The following is a 15,789-nucleotide window of genomic DNA, read 5'->3' as shown; positions in this document are numbered from 1 at the left end:
CTTAGATTACATTAACTTTGATATCAAAATGTTAAAAAAGTTTTCTCAACTCAACAGATCATTTCGACAAAAATGACAATTCAAATTAACAATAAAACTCCACTTTTGCATTTAAGTGCTGCCATATTTTGCCAATTGATGGTGTCTGGTTACTGCTATTTCTTTAAATTGTTTGGTTGTGTGTCACAGGGTGAGAAAAATATGCAGCCTGACCGGGACTCGAACCTGGGACCTTCGGAATACTGTATTGCGGCTCAACCGACAGCTGTCCGGCCGCTCTCACACCTTCTCCCCTAATAAGTGAACACTTCTGAACCGTGACACTCCCCTGCTATATTGAAATTCATCCTTACAGAGTTACAGAGCAATGTAATTTAAACTCTGAATTGTATCCAGTCACAGTCCCCCATTGGGTACCAAATGTCACAGGGTGAGAAAAATATGTGCAGCCTGACTGGGACGCGAACCCTCAACCCTCAGAATACCGTACCGCAGCCCTACCAACTGAGCTATCGGGCCACTTACACTATTATCCCCCCTAAAAAGATAACAGTTCTGAACCGTGACATGTGGTTGTTAAAAGTAGCAAAAACATGAAAGAGTGTCAGAATGAGAAACATTTATTTTTTTATTTTGTCACACTTTTTTACCTTTTGTCAGTATTTTGTGAATGGGCCCTTCAACCGCAACAACAGTCAAGGGGGTGTACAGGAAACAATGACAAATAAGATGGAAATTAAAGTAAAGAAAACAACAAAACAAAAATAAATATTGTGCAGCCTGATCGTGACGCAAACCTATGACCCTCGGAATACCATACCGCGGCTCTACCTACTGAGCTAAGCAGCCTCTTATACATTTTCTCCCCTAAATAGTAAAGTTCTTAAGCTTGAAAAATACTTTCCTGCTATATTGAAAATTCATCTTCAGTCACAGCCCCAAGTTTGGCTCCAAATGTCACAGGGGAGAAGAATGTGCAGCCTGACCGGGACTCGAACCCAGTGGACCCTCAGAATAGGTCCGTACCACAGCTCTTACTGGCTGAGCTATTCAGGGGCTTAGACATCTTCTCCCCCTGAATCGCGACACATAAATATAATATTACATCAAGGACTTGCCTTTTTTTTTAAAAGTTAATAAAAGATAAAGGGGAAAGGTCTTGTTTATTATAGTGTCATCCCTATTGAAAGGGCCAGCCATTTCTGACTTATGAGACACCTTTTGCTTGCATACCAATTTTAGGTACCTACAAACTCATTCCTACCTCTATGCCAGGCGCCAGGCATGTAGAAACCGGTAACCATTCATTTTAACTACCTTGCGGCTTATGAAGCGGCCATTTCGGAATGAGTCCCATTAGAAACATTCATCTTTCAATTAGCCCTGCTGTGGAGCTGGAACCTTCAACTTCATAATCAGAGGGCAGTCACCTTAACCACTAGTTCAATGGTACCAAATACATGTACACACTGAAATATGTATTATACCCCTTGTTGAAATCTTACAAACCCCTCTGTTGTAAAATCAACATCATTCTGTTAACATTTAATTTCTATAATTCAATAGTTGTTTTATACAGGAACATTATGGTGTTTTCATTGTCACTCTACCAATATCTCTTATACAAGTTAATTGATTTGTATAATTAATATATGCAACAAGATTAAAAATGTTTCATGCATATATAAAGTTAATAATTTTAGTCCAATTTGAATTATCACAAGCACAAGACTCTTTTGTCCTACCAACTGGTACTTTTTATGCGTTGTTTCTTCGGCGCGATATAATCAAACACGTGCGCTAGCTATTCTAATTTCTAATACAAATTATACATTTCGTTTCGATAATATACGTGTAAGTAGCTCTATTTGATTGCACTTTTATTGATAACCATTATTTTATGTCAATGTTAAGAAGGAAAAAATGACACATCAATGATTGTCTATCTACATCTCTGACAAAACATAACGACACACGCAAAGCTATTATCAATATTTAAAATCACAACTGTCTTGAACACTAAGTAAAAACAGAATTAATATAACTTATTTAAAAGAAGGACTAAAACTTTTTTTAATTAATTTATCAAAGAATAATTATAATAATTCATAACGAAGGTTGTTAAATTTAAAAATCGCTGCAATATATGCTTTTTAAAACACTCCCGTGTGTTAGAAAATTAATGAATTCCCAAAAAAGTTATACCATTAGATGCGGAATTCATTTTGAAATAAAATGGTATATAATTTAACTATCTATTTTGGAGTAACGCTTTCATAGATCAAAGCATTTTGAAAATGCTTGGCACAAATAGTCACATTAATAAGACAATGTGTCATGCGCAACACCTGCATCCCTACCTCCAAGTTCAAGGTCACACTTAGAGGAAAAAAATAACATAGTATGTTAGAGGGTATATTTTATGTCGGGTCTATATCATCTTCATAGATCAATGGATTTTGAAAATACTTGGCACAAATAGTCACAATAATGAGATGATGTGTCATACGCAACACGAGCACCACTACCTCCAAGGTCAAGGTCACACCTACAGGTCAACGATTAACATAGTCTGTTATAGGGTATATGTTGTGTCCGGTCTATAACTTGTTCATAAAACAAGGGATTTTGTTAATACTTGGCACAAATGTTCACAATAATGAGACGTTGTGTCATGTGCACTTTTCACTTTATTTCTACTGCGTTAGCAATGGAGTAAGGGCTATTTTTGTATAGTTTACACCCTTTTTGCATTGGACGGGATTGTAAGCTCTGATTGCAATGTGCAAATTAAAATACTTGTTCGCTTCACAATGTTTACTTTTTAAATACATTTTCATGACAAAAAAAACATGTAACTGGAACCCTGCTTCTATAAAATGTTAATACGTTTAATATATTGATAACCTCATTCTACCTGATAGTCTTGGTAGTAAGTCATCTCTAAATCATTTAAAAGACAAAACCGATCATCTTATATTCACGATTCGTAATCATATCGGTATTATTATGAAACGGCACCCTCTTTGCACATGCGCGGGCCATTCTTTGGCGGTTGACAGAAATATTAGCAATGTTCATGGAGAATTTTATGAAAAATACCACGGAACACTGAAACGTTTTAGCTTTGTCATTTCCATGTAGCCCCCCAAAAAGCAACACCAAATCAAGAAGCGTTGTGATAAATTAAAAATAATAAGGTTTCTGTTAAAGCCGTGGTCTTGCGAATTTTTTAAGTTAATTATCAACACTATAAAAATAGCATTTGTGCCCGTGGCGATTCTTATCAGCTACCCTGACACTTGTTTATATTAATCAATATGTAATAAAATGTAAATCTGGTTCCTCTACTAAGACTCGGATTTTTGTTTAGAACCATACTTATTAATTACTTGTTACACTTAAATGAATCTCAGTGACAACTTAAAGAATATTATGAATGAGATTGGTACTGTACGGAAAGGCCGGTGGGGACTTTTCAACTTCGTGAATTCCCAATGTCATCTTCGTGAATTCAAAGTTTTAACATCGTGAATTCATGTTTTTTAACATAAGAAATTCACGATTTTACGATTTCAACTTCATTAATTCACGATTTAACATTCACTTGAACTTCATGATTTAAGATTCACTAATTCACGATTTCAACTTCATGAATTGAATATTGAACTCTCAATTCAGGGAAACCGTATTGTCTTTTGTGGCAGCAGATATTAGGAAATTCACGACCATCTGAATGAATTAATTACAAGTTGGTTCTACAAAGATTTATACCAGTTTATCTATATGATAGAAAATGGAACAAAACAATACATATAACACGGAAATCGCAAATTTTATTTCGAAAGTATAGTTTTTTTTCACAAAAAATAAAGAAAGAAAGATTGATTAGTAAAAGTATGAATGTTTTAATTCCTCAGCTGTTATTGCATTATGTAACTTAAAAACATAAAAATGGCTTTTGTTTAAATGCATTTCAATAATAACATTATTAAACAACATTATTTTACAAATTGTCAAGGTATTCCGTTAGTTCCTTAAACAGAACAGTAGCGATTTCAAGTGTGCTTGGCTGTTGAAGTTGATCTCTGTCCCGACCAGTTACTTCTTCTAGGAGCTGTACAAACATATCCCTACAGTTGGAGTCATTGAAGTGTATCTTTGAGAAAGGACATCTATATCATTGAGTTCACACGGAAGTGGACAGGCACTGTTCACACCATTGAATACTTGTGCCTGATAGTACATCATATCGGGGGAAACACCTGTTGCATGAGCTTTCAATCTCAACTTGTCTTCTAATTCGGTGGTGATTCCACATTTCAGCTACTTTATCAAGATATTGCTGGATTAAAGAAAGAAAGCAAAACCTGACACATTCAGTATGAACGGGGTCACCATCATGCAAGTAGCCAGTATCGCGAAGATCTTTAAAAAAGTTTTTCCAAAAGGTTGTAATATTGTCTTTCAATAAAACCCAAAATCTTTCAATAAGCTGGTTTGAAGTTGATCGCCCATATAAGAAGCTTTTTCTCCCAGACATACGATCGCCATGATTATATCTTAAAGCCATTTGAAGATCTCGAACGACAGAATTTTCTGTGCCGTAATCCGCACGAACAACCATCGGCAGTTAGTTTAAACATATTTATTCCCGAAAGTATATATAATGTACATACAAATATATAACAAACAAAACATTTTTACACAATGGAAAAGGATGAGAATGAAAGACAAGTCTTATAGAATTCTTCTTCTTTGGCGAACTATATGGTTTGTCTTAGATAAGTTTATAATTAGTATATACTCGATATCGGCAGTTGATTTATTGTTTTAAAGTGTTCAATGTAATATCTTGCAATAATCTTTGGATCGTTATTTGTGTATGCTGCTCTCAGCCACAGCACCTTTCTTGAGTAACCATCAATAGCCCCATGTATTGATATCCCAAAAGGTTTAAGCTTATCGTATCCGTCAATGTGAATAATAAAGTTAGGACCTCGATTGACATATATTCGTCTGCGTAACCGACGCCTTAACCGTAAGTTGACACCAGCTGAGTCCATCGCCTTGACTATTTGTCTCACTGTGTCTTGAGTTGCAGCAACATTACCTGATGACTTTAATACTCTCCAGATTGTACGGTAGCCCGAATTTGAGAAACCACAGTGGCAAAGTTGCCTTACTTCGTTTATAACCCTCGGTAAAGGAGAGTACAAACCGTATCTTCTTAGTCCTAAGCGTTGAACGATCCGACGGATCTGTCGAAGAGTTATCATAATGTTGTGTGCACAGCAAATGAATCCACATATCTCTTTCCAGGTATATCCTAGCCGGAAGTAATGTGTCACGAGAGCATCTCTTAATTTGTTTACTTCAAATCCAGGAAATACTGCTCCCACATCTTGATTTAAGAATGAAAATAAATAGAGTATGAGCTGGAAATGGAAAAGGTTACCCCCTCTGGGTATTTTATGGGACCCATGTAGTTTTAAAGATAAACATATAGGAAGACATTTGCAGCTTGTTGTCTGACTGAAACGTTTACCATTAAGACACAAGCCAATGTGAATTATCTGCCCCTGTCACAATTTTTTAATAAACAGCCTAATTGAAATAACCATTAATTTTTTACCAAATGAATCATTATGTAGTCGGTTTTTGTTTTAGATCATAGACAAGGTCTCTAAAATGATTTACTTCATAATTAATTGATGCTATTACTTTTCAAAATGGCCGCCAAATTCAAAATGGCCGCCATTTTCCTCTTATTTTATTAACATTTTAACATAAACTTTGTGGTTTTGTTTTTAAAAAAAGCAAAACATCACTTAATCATAAAAAGTTGTTTGTATAAATTATATTATAGAAGTTAAATAGACTTTTTGTTGTTCAATTTGGGTTAATGGTAATGCTATTAAAGAATATAATTTACCCCCCCCCCCTCCAATGTTTTGCAATACAGCTTTTTAGTCACATATTAATTATTACTTGAAATCTTCTTTGAAAATTACATCAATATAAATTTCCATCTCAATTTCCTCTAGATCACCTCCTTCATTTTAATCATCTTCTAACACTTCACTAGCATTTTTATTAGCTATGAGTTCAATTAATCCTGGTGGTAGTATATTTTCCTCTGTTCAGGTACAATGTATATGTGAGACCTCCGGTTGTACCAGTATTCCGACCATAACTATCAGGACTTGGAATAGTTGGTATTGACAAAAGGCATTTCACCACACAAATATTTGGTAATTTGATCTAAAAATATGCTTCTTTAATGTGGAAAGATATGGTGGTATTGAACGCAAGTCAATAACATAGGTAATTGTAAGTATGTCTGCATTTTGTCTAAAATTTTGTCTGAAAATGTGCACGCGCAACTTATTTATGTCACTTTATTTGTCTTTCCTTTATAAAATGCAAACAAACTGTTCTAGAATTTTGAAATCTTCTTCTTGAATATCAACACTTCCCATTCTCTTGAAGACTGGTTATAAGTATATATTCAGGATAAATATAAAAAAATGTTTACGGCTTTAATATTCCCCCTCATGAAAAAGGGCTCGTGGTATCACATCTGGTGAAACTATGTAGCCCAATTAATGCTTTGCAAAGATCTTCTCCTTGTCTACCAATGATTTTATTTACTTTCAATAGTCTTCTATTATTATTAGCCACACCAGTGTCAAATAGTATTAATCTGATGATAGACTGTGCTTACGTTAGAAGTAATATCATAACATTAGTATCAGGATATCGTACAATTATTGCTTTATCATCATTTTCAGCCGCATGTAACATATGTAGCATAATTCTGGTATCGGCTTCCTCCTGAGACATATGTAGATCTGGAATCGGTATTACTTCTACTTTTCCATCTTTACTTTGGAGGCATACACATGTCTCTTACAAGCACAAGATTCTCCTTCCGTCCAATTTCCCTGCATATTTATCTTTAGACAATTCCTCTAATACCAATCTTATGTTTTTGTTACCTGGTCTCTGTTCATTGTATAATCGCCTTCGAGATCATGCATTAGTTTTGCCTTGGCAGTCTTTGTTGGTAAGTTATCTGCTGAAGCTAGAGACCAAGGCACTGGTCCAAGTGGGTACATATGGGGCTTTGTAAGGATAATGTCATTTTCTTCTGATAACATGATAAGCTGACCGAAGACATTGCCAGCGGCCTTAACTTCAACAAGATTGTTCTGAGTTTATGTCTCTTTCTTAACTTTCTTTGTATTGGCAAACGTTTTTCAGTTTTGCTTCTTCAGTGGAGCATAAAAACTAACAGTTTTATCAACCAGACGTTCTTGGGCGAGCTTGTTGTGTGCTATAAGTCCATTTCGGTATAGGCATCAAACAGACTCTTTTCGATCTCCTCTGGTGCAGGAGACCCTAAACTAAAACAAATAAACACATCCCAATTATCTGTTGCAAATGGATTCATAAAGTTAGTTATTGGTTCTTTTAGTTTCGTGACATTTTTTTCAAATGCAGCTATAATTGCTGGTTGTGGAAGAATCCGCCGATATGCCCGCCATGCGGAATGTAGCCTCAACATAGCTGGCTTTCAAGTGTTGTGTTTGACTCCATCTGTAGTAGGCAGCAAAGTTTCTGCTGAATCCTATTATGCCTCAACGAGACTTTGCACATCTGCTTATTATTTGCTCAATAGTTATATTAACAGCATTACAGAAACCGTTATTTTGAAGAAGCTTTCTTGATACAGTGTGTTGAATCAATTTATCACCATAAGAACATATACAAATAGATATTTTGCATAGTTTTGATGATCATATGCAAAGAATAATTGTAGCATATTTTATAATGTTGATATGTATAGGTAAAGATCATTTTCCTTTGTTGCTCTCATAAAACGAAGAAGCAGCCAAATCTTAACAATAAATCCCTTCAAATCTGTGCTGTCTTCCCTAAGTGACCTTTTCCGACGTCTTCCTTGAACTCTTGATATCTCTTGTAAAATACAATGACAGAATCATTAGCTAACACATCTTCAAGGTGTTCACCTCTTTGATTCTCAGCTAGCACATTTAACGCTTGGCTGATATCTTCCAATGCACTAGAGTTGTGGATTTGGATAACTAGTGCTACAAAATCTTCAAAAAGCAATCTTTCGAGAGCTTCTACTGTAAACACGTTAACACATTCACTCTTCTCTATCAGGATTTCTGAGAAACCACTTCCACAAAGCCGTTTGCCAATCGCCCCTAGGTATGAATCTAGCAAACGAAAAGCCCCTAAATGTATGATAGTATCACTGTACTTAGTCGGATTTTCCATACTGTAGAATATGCCTTTTAGCAGCAGCCAAATCAAAGGTCACAAATGTGTATTGTTGGTTTACAGCTCTTGAAACACTTGAAATTTCTAGAATTTTCTTAACAGTTGCAATTTTTGTACTTTGGGCAATTAAAGTAAATTGGTAGACATATACTCTTCTGTAGAGGATGTTTGATCATGCAACTTAGATGTTAGAGATATCCAGCCAGTCCAACTTGAAACAATCTGCTTGTCATGTACACATGAACCAGAGAAAGTCAGATGAAACAGCAAAACCCGAAACATTTCATTTGTCGAAACTTATAAGTATTGATAAATTGTTCTTATTTCCCAGTAATTAAGCATTCAGCCAATTCTTCAGGATTGTATTTAACAGTGCATGCCTTAGTCGCCTGTATATTTGATATATTAGTGGATGTTTGTTCTCTTTTAGTGTCATCATCATCATCTTACGACTGTTCACTTTCTTGAAAAACAATTCTGTGTGCAGTATTGGTTGTTATTTAGATGGATTAGATGGAAATGGTCCCAGGACAAATGTGTTATGAAATTGCTTTTACAGATATTGCATCAGGGAGAACAATGTCCCGATCAAGAGTACTGTTACACAGTTTCCAACTCCAAAATCTGGGAGGAGTATAACTGACAATGTCCGAAATGATTCATCAGTGTCTGATGCTGTCATATGCTGTGTAAATGCATTTCAATAAAGATTTATTCAACAAAATCACTCTAAAACAATTGATTTTAAGGGAAAAGCATACTATTACTAAAGCATACTGTTATCTGCTTTTTGTCTAATGGCGCAATGAAAATAGGGGAAGTAACTTTATAATGTTTTTAAAGGGGAGTAACAATGATAATGAAATGTAATACAGTAATCTCAATTATTATTCTAATAATAATAAAAAAAACTACCAACAAAATGCTAAGTCATTTAAAATAAAGTAAGAGTAAGAACAGTTTCCTTTGGTGAAACTCAACGAGCAGCCTCTGTCACATAGTCATTGTGGTGCGGGTAAGCTGTACAATTCATTATAGTCATATGGATATACAGAAACAGAACAGAACGGAGAATTCAACTACCAACTTTTCAAATTGTTTTTCATATAAGTCAGAGTATATTAAATTTCTAGAGAGGACAAAAAGTCAATATTCGCATGAAATTCAATTAAAAGTATCTTATCGAACTTTAAAGGCAGCTCAAATTGACTCCAAATATTTATGGTTCATATCTCTCTAAAATTGAAATAATATTCAAGAGCACAACATTTAAAATTCTACCTAGAATAGAGTTAGTTTCCATAAGCATATCATATATAATTTATAATTACATCAAACTATGCATAAATGGGTTTAAACACATTAAATATTGTTATGAATTGTTTATCTGTTCAATAATTGGCGGCCATTTTAAAATGGCGGACACCATTAATTATGTTATTTTTATGTTAAAACTTATTACTTTTTGTATAAGATATAAAACATATATTTACAAGTCAAAATAATGTTTAGATCACAAATTTACTCTGTCATAGAGAAGATATCTGAAGAAATCTTATAAAACGTATATAGAAAAAATATGATTCAAGGGGAGATAATCAACTTGTTCTATTGGATTCATGGTAAACGTTTCAGCTAAACAACAAGTGCCAATCGATAGCACAAACCCTAAGCTTCAATACTATATAGGTGTACAAAAATATCCAGGGGGGAGTAAGGGGGGGTATATTGTATATATATATATATATATACCTGAAATTACACAGCACTCACTTTAAAAGTTGTATAAATCATGTAAATGTTGTTTTCAACATCAACTTTTGTAATGTCGCCATATGGCCGTAACAATTTCGATGTGACTGAATAAAATAGAATATCGAACTACTTAGGTGAAATGATACTCTACACACTTTGTACGTTTAAAAATGCTTTATGTATATGTATTATTGACTGGTGCTAATTTTTTTATTATTACACCATCAAACAATTTCCACGAATTTCCTCTAGAAACAACCAGAACAATTGTTACCAAAGTAATGTAGCTTATTTGTCTGAACTGACTTCTTTAAGTAAGAATGTCTTTCCAAAAACTATTTTAAACGTTTCTTACATAATGTGAATAAAATATTTTTATCCCCTGCCGCTGGAATCGGGAGTGGGATATTGTTTTGGCGTTTTCCGTCCGTCCGGCCGGCCATCCGTCCGTCCGAATTTCGTTTCCGCGCTACTTCTCTGCAACTACTGGCTTAAATCAACGAAACTTTATGGGAATCATCAATATCAAGAGGAGATGCGCATACCCCGGCTTGTTCCGGTCAGAACCTTGAACTCAGAGTTATGGCCCTTGATTAGTTATGCAGTATGCATATAGAACAATAGTTGTTTCCGCGCTACTTCTCTGCAACTACTGGCTGGAATTGAACTAACCTTTATGGGAATCATTAATATCAAGAGGAGATGCGTATAATCGTTGCCTTGTTCCGGTCAGACACTTTAACTCAGAGTTATGGCCCTTGATTTGTTATGATGTATGCAAATAGAGCAATAATCGTTTCCACGCTACTTCTTTGCAACTACTGGCTAGAATTCAACGAAACTTTATGGGAACCTTCAATACCAAGAGGAGATGCGAATATCATCGCCTTGTTCTGATCAGACACCTTAACTGAGAGTTATGACCCTTGATTAGTTATGCAGTATGCATATAGAGATGTATAATCGTTTCCGTGCCACTTCTGTGCAACTTATGGCTGGAATTCAATGAAACTTTATGAGGACCTTCAATACCAAGAGGAGATGGGCATATCGATGCCTTGTTCTGGTCAGGCCCTTTAACTTAGACTTATGTCATTGATAACTTATGCAGTATGCATATAGAGCAATAATCGTTTCCGTGCTATTTCTTTGAAAGTACCGGCTGGAATTCAATGAAACTTTATGGGAACCATCAATACTAAGAAGAGATGCACATATCATCGCCTTGGTCTGGTCAGACCCTTCAAGACAAATTATGGCCCTTGATTAGTTATGTAGCATGCATATTGAGCAATAATCGTGTCCGCACTTTTTTTCTGCAACTACTGGCTGGAATTCAACAAAACTTTATGGGAACTATCAATACCAAGAGGAGATGTACATGTTGCCTTGTGTCGCTTAGACTTTTCAACACAGAGTTATGACCCTTGATTATTTATGCAGTATGCATACAGAGCAATAATTGTTTCCGCGCTATTTCTCTGCAACTTTATTCGAACATTAAATACTTAGATTAGAGGAGATGCGAATATCATTGCCTTGTTCCGGTCAGAGCCTTCAAGACAAGAGTTATGGCTCTTGATTAGTTTTTCAGTATGCATATAGAGCAATATTGCTAATTCTTTTCAATTCTGGATTGATTTCAACAAGACTTTATGAGAATCATCAATATAAAAAGGAAATTTGCATTTCATGATAAATTTACATAAAGAAAGCCTTATGTCTCAAGGTTGTTGTGTTAGTAATAACCACTGCTCGGCAGGGGATATAAATTCAACGAATTTGCTTGTTTACACTTTCATTATGATAGTATGTTACAAATTAGACACACTTACATATATATATAAGATATTTTGTATGGATATATACAAATAATAATGTAAATGAAAAAAAAACTTAGTGGTTTATATTGCGTGATATGTTTTTGAATTTCTTTATTCAACAAGTTCACATTTTGGAAGACTTGCCTGTCTGTATGTGCTCTATGAATTTGTCTTAGTATTTCTATTTAATGTGCCTATTTGATTTATTCAGATAAATGGTAACAGAAACAAAAGTATTGTCAGTAGCTGTCCTGTAATGCTATATACAGAAAGTGTACTGGCTATGTTTCCTTGTGAGTCCACGTTATCGTCTGGTCTAATTCCACAAATTTCTTTTATATTACATTTATTAATGTAATCATTGTATTTCCGCTTGACTACACCGTAATAGCACGGCAAATCGCCACATGAAGGAATATTCACCTCTTTTGCATTTACAAACAACTTCACCACAAATTCTCTACTCCCTCTCTCAGTTGCATAAGTTTGCATCACATTGTCACATGCGTAAATAACAAATGCTAAATTTGAAGTATACGGGTCTATATTGCTTGTCCGAAATTTTCGTCCCGACATAGTGTTAAAGTTGGTGGCAAGAAGTGGCGTGTTGTCCTTGTACAGACCAAGTGCCGTCATAAGGGGGACTATTGTTTCTGAGTGCCCAAACTGAAACTTCGCTGCTAGATAACTGAAAATAAAATGAATTAAGTAATTATGAAAGACATAAATTTGAAATAAACTTTATAGGTGTATATAATAAATTTTAACATTTTCACTTTCAAGCAATCGAAAATGATATAAACTACTTGAGTGCAAAATGAATTTGGAAAATCTTCATCTGGTTTACAGTAAGGTTCAAAAGTAAGTCATTATCCAGGAAATACATTGAAAATCTTTGTATATCGAGTACTGTAAATGTCAATATTGTTGATATTTTAAATACTAGTAAAATAAAGTTGTTTAGATATCATGTAAAGCATTTTCCATCATATTTTCATACGTTTTGCTAATTATGTGATAGTATACCTATAACCGACTGTACAAAGCTACAATGCAGATTATGTTATAAATTATTATCGCAATGCAGACATTAAAACATATCTTAGTTAGTATTTCATGCTGATACAATATTGTTTCAATTAGTATGTTTTAGACTTAGTCTCGCACTTGAAAATTTGTAATAGAATATCCAAAATCGACTATACACTGGTGTAACGTCTGATAATTTCTGTATCTTAGAATGATGAGCTTACTCAGTATTGTTCATATCTCCAAGATTTTCATAATCCCAGCTGCTATTCATTGCTTTGTCCATTGTATCGAACATATCTTTAACAAGTGGACACGCCATTTGTGAGTTTATTGGATGCCCGTAGGACAATTTGTAGTATTTCTGAAATATAACATATCTTGGGTAGTATAACGACGTTGCTCATATACTGTACACGTTGACATGTGCTTTGATAATAGATGGCTTTGATTATGCAAGGCAAAAATGATAGAGATCTTATTACTAAAAAAAGGGAAAATTATACAAAAATAATAGCCTTACTCCGTTTGCAACCATGTCCTCGCATGATGACGTACGAAACTATTATTATTATTAGTAGTAGTAGTAGTAGTAGCAGTAGCAGCAGCAGCAGCAGCAGCAGCAGCAGAAGCAGCAGCAGCATCATCATCATCATCATCATTATTATTATTACTAACGAGAGTTAAGATGTTGTTTAATAAAGAAAAAGGTTTAAACAAACAAACACGTTGTATATTTCAGTATTGTTTACGTGTATACGAAACTGATATTAAGCTAAATTGCGCCTTGCGCCTGATTTGTTTCCGTACTTATTGTCAGCGCGTCACATTTTTAGTGAACAATGATTACGTAACATGTCTAAACAGTGATTTTATAGCATAATAACACACACTTTCGGTTCATATATGTTCAATTGGGGAAATGCGGGTCATGTTAGAATATAATATAAACTAGAATATAATAAAAACTACACGTATATCACTGAATTATAATGATTAAGATAACGGCATTAAACATTCATTGTCCAATGTTTGCCAACTTTATAGTTTTTATGGTCCATTCCTTCACGAATTCAGCTGTCGTCCCAATTAGAAGTTAAAAGTGCATAATGAACGTACCTCAATATCTTGTCCATACTCAAGTAATATTCTATCTTCATCTGTAAGCAGCTTACACCACGTCATGTTGTCATTGAATATGTAGCTTTCATAAGCACATAACTCGTAAATCTGGTAGACGTCATCTGATAAAATAATAGTTGCATGCATTTTTTATTAAAAAAGGCATAAAAGAAATTTGTCTTAGAAAAGTATATACAATGTGCATTAAAGATTAAATATCACGATTTTTAATGATACAAAATATAAATGCCTTTATGAATAAACACGAATTTAATTACAGAACACTGAACGTAACATGTATTCGTAAGTAGATACAACATAATATATAAGGCAATAAAGTATAACAATATTTGACATAAAAATATCTCTCTCGTTATATAAATTATGTTTATAAGCTAATGTAAAGCGACTGTGATAAACTTTCATTTAACACACACACGATATACTTTTGAATGTAAAACGTCTTTGCTTTTAAAAACAGAACTGTTTTACAATTCAATTATTAATGATATGCAATAAATAAAACGAAATCAAATAAATGAAATGAAATTAATATATTAAAGAATGTTCAATTGACTGGATAAAGAAATAAGGGGGATTCAAACTCCAGCAAGTATTTATTATCTACCTACCTTCAGTAAAGGAAAATGGAGCCTTTAGTTTACTTTTTAATGATTTTGCTATGTTTATGAACTGTGGCGTTTTTGAAAACTTATGAAATTGTTCAAACTGAGTAACATTGTCCTCTACTTGATGTTCATAGTTATAACATCCGTCATAAAACCTCATTGTTGCATTGTTGACCTCGTTATCAAAACTTGGTATTTTGTTTGTCATATATTCCGACAGTCCGCCGTGAAAATGTCTTGCACTATCTTTCGTTCGTGATTTTCTTGAGGACACAAACTTAACATATTTCCCATTTTTGTCAAACAAATGATGGAACCTGGCACCCGTTCTAGCTCCTAAGTCATTCTGTTCAGTTATCCCTTTGCTGACAAGCTCCCCTTCTCTATCTGTATCATACCGAAATTTCCAATTGTCTAGTTCTGGAAACGCTGTTGGATCTTTTGCCTTTACTATCTTTTCGTGCAGAGCCTTAATGTATTTCATATTTTTCAAGGTAGGGTTTCGAGCTCCGTGTCTTACAACCATATTCACGTGTATCGCTTTGCACAAAGTGCCATCAACATTTAATTCATTGTGTTTGTTCCGAACTGGCATTTGAACATCATTTGCCCACTCGTAAAGAGTTTTTGTGGAGAAAACATCCCATCGACGGTCACATTGACTAAACTCAAAATAAATTAGTAACCCTATAACCTTTAGCAGCCGCATTTCTATTTTGCAAATAAAGCACAAACTAAGGACAAAATAATCAAATTTTCAGAACAGAAGTTAATTTTAGAAAAGCGTTCCACTTATTTCTTTGAACAATAGAAGTTAACATGATAATTACACTCATTGAGATATTTTTCATAACATAATCTTACTTTTTGCTGCTCGTAATGTGAATGGGGGGGGGGCGTAAACAATACAAACCGGCACATTTTTGAAATACTATGAAACGACATTACATTTCAATCGTAGAGCAAATATTCATACCAAAGAAATCGTCAGTTGTTAGATTGAAGTCAGACCACTGTTTTGTTTTGCCCGTATTTAAACACTGATGATACATACTTTTAACACTGATGATAACCTTGACACATTTTATCATTTTAAATTACAACATAAATTTAATTGC

The 15,789-nt window shown here is 34.3% G+C and overlaps 1 protein-coding gene across 1 annotated transcript; it reads right to left on the bottom strand.

Annotated features, from left to right (window-relative positions):
- Positions 1 to 12,098: 12,098 nt before the first annotated feature.
- Positions 12,099 to 15,789, bottom strand: LOC132742518 (multiple inositol polyphosphate phosphatase 1-like). Its single transcript, XM_060730955.1, has 4 exons — positions 14,675 to 15,789; positions 14,040 to 14,164; positions 13,145 to 13,284; positions 12,099 to 12,579 (listed from the first exon to the last, which is right to left on the bottom strand). Exons 1-4 carry the CDS (start codon positions 15,378 to 15,380, stop codon positions 12,099 to 12,101), a joined length of 1,452 nt encoding a protein of 483 aa, XP_060586938.1. The 5' UTR covers positions 15,381 to 15,789.

The sequence above is a fragment of the Ruditapes philippinarum genome, unplaced genomic scaffold, assembly GCF_026571515.1.
Source record: "Ruditapes philippinarum isolate M1 unplaced genomic scaffold, ASM2657151v2 ctg10772_1_1_1_1, whole genome shotgun sequence".
In the NCBI taxonomy this organism is placed as follows: Eukaryota; Metazoa; Mollusca; class Bivalvia; order Venerida; family Veneridae; genus Ruditapes; species Ruditapes philippinarum.
The sequence above is the reverse complement of the archived record's forward strand: the minus strand, read 5'-3'. Positions and strand labels throughout refer to the sequence as shown.

Bases quoted from the DNA above. Each gene is read 5' to 3' on its own strand.
- LOC132742518 (XM_060730955.1), bottom strand. From the start codon at position 15,380: ATGCGGCTGCTAAAGGTTATAGGGTTACTAATTTATTTTGAGTTTAGT. The intron at 14,165-14,674 runs GTAGGTAGATAA...TTATTTTATCAG, and splicing joins TCCATTTTCCTTTACTGAAG to ATGACGTCTACCAGATTTAC. The intron at 12,580-13,144 runs GTAAGCTCATCA...TTTTATTTTCAG, and splicing joins GGAGATATGAACAATACTGA to TTATCTAGCAGCGAAGTTTC.